We start from the raw sequence: 7048 nt of genomic DNA on the forward strand, positions 1-7048 counted from the left end.
TCCCCTTCCCTCCCCCCCGGCAGGGAAAACAAAACTGCTGCTGGAACAAAAACTGAAAAACGCGGGAGCCAGGGTGGGGCGGCACAGCGGGGCTGGGGCTGCGGGGATGCCATGCACGCCGCCTGCCATGGAGCCGGGATGCGGGAGGTGATGATGCTGCGGGAGGGGAGATGCACGCAGCCCGAGGCAGCTTCCGGTCGCTTCTGGAGGGGCCTGAGCCAGGACTGCACGACCTGTGGGGCCGGCGCTCGGCCCCAGGGACCCACCGTCCACACCCCACCCAGCAGGACTGGAGGCAGAATCCCGGTTGCCACCGTCCCACTTCGCTGGGGGCTGAGGATGGAGGCAGGCACCAGCGGCTCTGCCTGTCCCCAGGGGCTGTGCAGCCCCTACCCCACCGCTGCACCCACCTGGGGCTGGCCCGGAGCATCAGTGTGCCCGTGCCCACACCCGCCCCGTGCCCCCCAGCCACATGGCAGTGCTCACCGAGCTTCAGCAGCCAGCCCTCGCGGTCGGGGTTGAAGAAGGTGTGGGTGAGATCATTGCCGTCGTCCTCGGGGATCTTGAAGGGCTCGTTCTTGATGCTCTCATAGAGGTTCTGGCAGGGAGGGGAGCAGGTGGTGGCGGTCAGCCAGTGCCCAGGGAGGCCCATGCTGCCCACCTACCCTGTGCCCCATGCCCACCCTCACCCTGAGCAGCTCCTCGGGGAGATCGCCCCCATCATTGATGCCGCGGTTCATGGCGATGAAGCGCTCCACTGTGGGCTTGTCTTTGACATTGGGGTTGTGCAGGCTGGTGTTCAGCATGATGATGGCGAAGGACAGGACATAGCAGGTGTCTGTGGGGCAGGGGCGAAAGGGGTCAGTGCCAGCCTGGGCAGGCGGGCAGGTGGAGGAGAGGGGACAGCCCCTTACCCGTGGACTGGAAGACGCCGGGGTTGCACTGGCAGTACCGCTGTGCAAACGCCTCCATCATCCGGTCTATCTTCTGTGCCTCCCCTGGCAGGCGGAAGCTCCACAGGAACTGCCTGCGGGACGCAGCAGGGTCAAGAACCCCTGCCCCCCAGCACCGATACCCCACGCTGTAGCCAGACCCACCCGGGGGGCAGGCAGGAGGCCTGGACACACTGGAGCCGGGCTCCACTCACCGCAGGGCCTGCACCAGGTTGAGGTCGGTGAACTCGTGCAGCTCCACGAAGGCATGCAGGACCTGGATGTTGAACTCGTCCCTGCGGGGACGAAGTGCGGGGCAGGATGAGCAGCGTGTCCACCACACAGTCACCCCGACCTCTCACCCTGCCCCACCTGCGGGGTGTCTTCCTGCCTGCAGCTACCCCTCCTAAGAGCAGCAAGGCTCTGCACCCGGGCACGCGAGGAGCAGGACTCCGGCACCCAGCAGCATTCCCCCAGTCCCCTGCCCGGCCGTACCTCTCCCCCAGATAGTCCCCGATGGCGGTCTTGTTGAGCCCCTCTCCCTTGTACAGGAACTGGGCGATGTCCTCACACGTGTTCTTCAGCAGGTCATTTTCGATGAGGAACTGAATCCCCTGCAAGGCAGGAGCGCTGGCCGTGATGCTGCCCATGGGCCCGGAGCTCCCCCCAGCTGGCCACAGCCAGCCGTGGGCACCCCTCCCTGCCCTGCGGCCGTACCTTTTTGGGGTCCATGTTGAATTTCTTCCTGCCCATTGCCACCTGTTTGTTCCTTTGCATGTTTTTCCTGCCGAAGGCAAAGTCCGGGACTAAGCTCATGGAAAGGCAGTGGTGCCCCGGGCCAGGGCCCCGTCCATCCCTGTCCCTCAGCAGCCCTGGGCATAAGCCCAGACACCCGCGGCTCTGCCTTGCTCTGAGGGAGCTGCAGCAGCTGGAGCCCAGGGCCAGAGCAGAGTGGGGAGGCTGAGGGACCTCCACGCCCCCGAGGGGCTGGTGTGCCGGCGGGTTCCCAGCGCCTGCCAGGCCTCCGTAATCCCAGGCCGGCACCAGCGCAGAACAAACCCAGACAGTCGGCCAGGCCAGACGGATGGGCCGGGGCTTGGAAAAACACAGACATGTGGAGCTGCGGATCAGCCGGGGGATTCCCTTAGGGCATTAGGGACCGCAGACCGCCCGCTCCAAGGGCAACGGGGCTGCAGGAGTGCCCCGAGCTGCACCCAGCTGGGGTGAGGCATGCCGGCGGCAGGTGCAGGCTGCCGGGAGCTCTCGGGGGCTGGACGCCAGGTCCGCGCTATCTTTGTCTCCTTACCAGGGGCTGCCCCCTCAAACCCCTGGGGGCAAGCCTCACCTCTCTTCTGTGGAGCCAAGGTTCTCGATCTCGTTCGTCACTTCTGCTATCTCATCTTTCAGCCGCTGCAGGAGATGCACATGGAAAGGCTCAGGTGTGGGGTGTAGCAGGCGTGGGGTCCGCTGCCCACCTGGCCCCCTTCCTCCAGCAGCTCAGAGGCCAGGAGCCCCCTGAGCCCCAGGGCAGGGCCTGGGGACCTGCCTTGAGCCTGCAACCAGCCGGGCCGGTGCTAGGACCCAGGCAGCCCCAAGCCCGGGCGCAGTGCAGCCCCAACTCCGCTGGGAAACGGCCGGCCAGGCGGGATGGAGGGGACGGAGGCCAGAGCCACCCTCCCAGCAGGGCTGGGGCTGCCCTGCCCCCCCACCCCACACAGAGCCGAGCCCAGCAAGCACCTCCTCTGCCCGCCCGGCCGTCCCTGGGGCGGGAGCTGTGCTGCTCTGCTCCCACAGGAAGGGGCCGAGAAGTTAACGCAATTACCCTCTAATCCTTTTAGCTCATGCCGGGCATATGGCGGTAATTAGGCTCTGCTGCCAACAGGACTGGGAGCCCAGTCCCCACCCAGAAATGGGGGGAAGGGCTGCTGGGAGAGCCACCCCTGCCAGGGGCAGCCCTGTGCCCCCTTTCTCATGGGGCAACGGGACGCAGCACAGAGCGGGACCTCACCCCTTGCAGAGCTGGCGTGGGGATTCAGGGCGTCACGTCCAAGGCTGTGCCCGGAGGGGGCACTGCAGAGGCTGGAGGAGCTGGGAACAGGGCCAGGTGCCCCCAGCATCCCACCCCGTCCCCCTCTGCCCTGGGAGGGAGAAGTCCCATCACTGTCACCAGCTGCAGCGACCTGACAGGCCTGGGTGGGAGCGGGGAAACCTGAGCGAGGCCCATGGTTAATTGGGCCTCAGGGCCATTTCTCACTCCCCCCTACAGCCCCCGGCCCTGAATGGGCAGGAGCCATTTGCCAGCTGATGTTCAGTGACGTGCGCCCATCTCTCGCATTGCAGCCCGTGCAACAGAGGCTGCCAGGAGGCCGCGGCGAGGCAGGGACATGGCATGGCTGGCGCAGAGCCTGTGGCATGCCAGGGTGCTCCGGGAACCACCAGCACCGAGCCCTCCCCACCAGCCCGTGCCCTGTACCTGTATGTCGGCCAGCAGCTCCCGCTTGCGGCGACGGATGTTTTCCAGCTCTTGGCACTCCTCTGGGGTCAAGTCACTGGGGACTGAGGGGAGAGGAGGAGGAGGGTTAGGCCTGGGGCACTTGCCCCCAGCACTCAGGGGGCACGGTTGGATCCAGCCCTGCCCTGGCCTGGCTCTGCCGTTCTCTCCCGAAGCCCTCCCAGGCACTGAGACCGGGCACCGGGACGCAGAGCTCCTGCACGGCCCTGCTTGCAGTACCCGAGATGCTGCTCCGGGGCCAGCTGGCACCTGCCCCAGGGCTGCAGGAACCAGCCCCCGGGAAGGAGGGGTCCCTGTGGCTCGCAGCTAGCCCCGTGCAGGGGCCGCGGCCCGGTCCGAGCGTGGGGATGCCTGGCACGCCCGAGGAACGCGTGGAATGCCTGCGGCCACTGCACTGCGCGCTTGCCAACCGGCCGGAGGCTGGCAGAGCGCAGGTCTGCCTCCTCCCTCCCTCCCAGCCGGACGCTGCCAGCCCCGGGCCGGGCACCGCTGAGCTGCCAGCTGGGCCCGCGGCCAGGCCCCCGCCACAGCGGCGCAGAGGGCCAGGTGCCGATGGCCTGCGACGCCCAGCCCTGGGAGCCACTGCAGAAGGCGAAGTCCCCTCCCTGCCTGCGCCGCACCACGGGTGGAGGGGACAGGGCCCGCACCCAGGACACGGGCCCGGTGGGGCGCGGGAGGAGCGCGGGGAGGGCGGCAAGCGGCTGCCACAACAAGGGCCCATTGTGCAGGCGCCCGAACAGAGAAACCAAACAACAAGGGAAGCTGCTTTTTGTTGCTCTGCAGTTTTTCACATGCGGGCAGGAGCCCAGCGCTGAACCAGCGGCATCGCCTGCATACAAAGGAGGCGGCTCTTAAAGGAGCCGGGACCCCCGCCTGGCACGCAGGTGGGCACGGCGCAGCTGCTCTTGTGGGCAGCACGGAGGGGGGTTGCCTGGGGCAGGCCGCCAGCTCAGTGGGGCTCACCCCCGTGCAGGCAGCGCTGCCTGCCCCCCGCACCGGGCGGAGTGGGGGGGGGGAGCTGTGCCCCGCTCCCACCCAGGGAAGGGCTCGCGGCGAAGCCCGGCAGGTGCGGGGCGGTGGGGAGCGGGGCCCCGAGTGGCGCGTGTGGGTCCGCCCGCCGCCTTCACCCGTGCCCAGCTGGCCCGCGGAGATGCTGTCCACACGGCAGGTCCGGGGGTCCCACGCGCCCCCACCCAGGGCTTCCAGCCTGGCCCAGCTGCAAAGGCCGCCCCTGCCCTGCGGACTCCTTTCCCGAGCATCCTGCAAGGTTTGCTGGCCGCTCCTGCCAGCTCCCTCCCAACGTCCCAGTTGACCCAGCAAGTCTCAGCGAAGTTGCTGCAGCCACCACGCCGGCACCTCCAGCCGCAGCCCCCTTGGCGTGCCGCGTCTTCCCTTTACCCAAGCTACCGGGGCCGTCCCACCTGTCCCGCTCGCCAGCCGAGGGCCCGCACGGCTCCCTGCATCTTCTGCCCCCCCCGCATCACAGCCGCTTTGTCAACAGCTTTCAGAAAGTCCCAGCAAGGGGAAAGCAGGTCCTTCGCCCCCAGCCTGTGCCAGGCCTGCCCCGCCAGCCCAGTAGGAAGCCGGATGTACCCTTTCCACCCAGTCTGAATGCCCGCGGGTCCCAAGCGGTTTGGGAGGACCTGGCTTCTCAGACCACCATGCGCCCTAGTGAAGGGCTGGAGGCTGGCCCACACACCCAGGCCTCGCACACCCGCCTGCAGGACACCCTTCCTGGTCCCTGGGGATGGCCTAAACTAGTGAAAACACCAGTTCTGCAATGGAACCGATCCGCAGGTCTGACTTCTTCCTGCCTTCTTAGAACGACCTCGGCTGGCTGCTCCCTGGAAGAGACTGAGTCTGTGCCCATCCATCGCTGCTGCTTTTGGCAGCTCGGTCACAGCACCCGGACGCCACCTGCCCCGCTCAGCCGTGCAAGCCAGCTCCTGCCTCTGCAAAGATCGAAGCCCAGCACCCTTTTTCCCCTGCTGCTCTCTGGGCCCTGCCAGTCCAGCGCGCGAACTCCTGCTTCCGAGAAGGCACTGCCGTTCTCTGCTGCTCGCTCTTCCCGTTCCCTCCAAAGCGACCCCGTGTCCATCTCTCCTTTTACCTGCCGCAGCTCAGGACCCCTGAGGGCTGCACTCCTGTCCTGAGGGCCTGGACTGCGAACGCTGAGCCGCAGAGCATGGGCTGGGCAGCAACCTCCTGCGCCATTCGGTCCAGTCTTCACCCTTGCGGGCACCGCTGATACCATATAGCCCGGTCCCTACTGGGCATGCCCCATCTTGAGACTGGCTGCATTGTTCCCCTCCCACAGCTCAGATGTCTGGAAGCGCCTGGTCCGTGCACGGGCAGTCGATGTGCATGTGCTCTGGTGCCCACCCCGCTCCCTCCCAGGTGCTATCCGCGGAGGCTGGCAAGCACTTTCCTGGTCACCCTGTGTCCTCCTCTGCACCCAGGCCAGCTGCACGCCTCTCTGGGACGCAGCCGACAAGAACGACACGGTGCCCCCAAGAAGGTCTTACCGGTGCAGTGCCAGGTCCCTACCTCGAACCACCTCTCCGAACGCAAACCTAGCAGGCCTTTGCCTCTCCCACGGCCACATCACCATCGTCCTACCACGAACCAGCGCTCCCAGGTCTCCCCTCTGCTCCCCAGTCCCTCGGCATGACTTCCCTGCACCTCTAAACTGCGTCCAGTTCTGTTCGTCTGGTCCCCAAGGTCACCCCGTCCCCCTGGCGTGGGGCCTCTCCCTTGTGTCCTCAGCCAGGTCCAGGAGCATGCTCCTCCTTGCGCGGCTGAGCCCATTAATCATGAGAGATCAACTCGAGACCAAGCAGAGCTGCGCTCCTTCAGCGCCCTCCCTACAGCCCAGGCCATGGCGCCAGCGGCCCCCTCTCCCTGCAGCCAGCTCCTCGCCTATGTTGCAGACCTGGTGCCAACCCCCCCGGCGGCACCGTACCGAGGCCCAGAGAGGTGACGTTACCCTGCTGCCACAGCCCCGGGTCTCTTCGCAGCGACACGCTCGACCTGCAAGGGGCTCCAGGCTGCATCCGCCTGCGCTGCATGTCCCCTCGCGCCCCAGCCTGCGCGTCCCTCTGAAAGGGGCTGGGACACTTCGCACACCGCTGAGGCCAGACTGCCTGGCCTCCACCTGCCCGGGCCTCCCCGTGGCCTCAACACGGGGCTATGGGGGCTGGCCTCCACCCCACGTACCAGCCTGCCCATTCGGAGGCTGCCAAGGAACCCCTGCCTGGATTTACTCACAGCCAGCCCATGTCATTCGCTCCCACACCAGCGCTGCCTGAGGCCTTCTCCCCAGGCACCCCCCGCCCAGTCCTGCCGTTTCCTCTTTCATTTAGGGTCATGTCTGCCTCCGGGACGGTCACGGGTCCTTTGATGACCCCCAGTCTCCAGAGTCAGCACAGGCACTTCCTCAGTCTGGCGCAAGGGTCTCATGGACGAGCTTCCCCATCTGCTGAAATCCCCCCTGCAAAGGTCGGTGGTGTCTCGTTCCAACAGTTCCCGGTACTGCTGCCCCCGCACTCAGGCGTTCCCTGCAGCCGCGGGGCCCAGATGCGACCGAGGCTCTCCCTCCACAGGA

The 7048-nt window shown here is 67.0% G+C and overlaps 1 protein-coding gene across 2 annotated transcripts in view; it reads right to left on the reverse strand.

Moving 5' to 3' along the window:
• Positions 1-7048, reverse strand: part of CYTH1 (cytohesin 1) — a 14372-nt gene that overhangs the window by 4954 nt on the left and 2370 nt on the right. The window contains exons 1-9 of one of the 2 annotated variants that reach the window (XM_019542247.1): positions 6712-6741; positions 3406-3488; positions 2278-2342; positions 1650-1716; positions 1428-1546; positions 1148-1228; positions 915-1027; positions 690-838; positions 487-598 (exon numbers count right to left, since the gene is read on the reverse strand). In XM_019542247.1, the coding sequence (XP_019397792.1) occupies positions 487-598; positions 690-838; positions 915-1027; positions 1148-1228; positions 1428-1546; positions 1650-1716; positions 2278-2342; positions 3406-3488; positions 6712-6727 (805 nt within the window). In that variant the 5' untranslated portion in view covers positions 6728-6741. Of the gene's footprint in view, positions 1-485; positions 599-689; positions 839-914; positions 1028-1147; positions 1229-1427; positions 1547-1649; positions 1717-2277; positions 2343-3405; positions 3489-6711; positions 6742-7048 lie in introns of those variants that run through there. The other variant, XM_019542248.1, reaches the window with a different exon arrangement.

The sequence above is a fragment of the Crocodylus porosus genome, unplaced genomic scaffold, assembly GCF_001723895.1.
Source record: "Crocodylus porosus isolate Cpor-Errol unplaced genomic scaffold, CroPor_comp1, whole genome shotgun sequence".
Classification (NCBI taxonomy): domain Eukaryota; kingdom Metazoa; phylum Chordata; order Crocodylia; family Crocodylidae; genus Crocodylus; species Crocodylus porosus.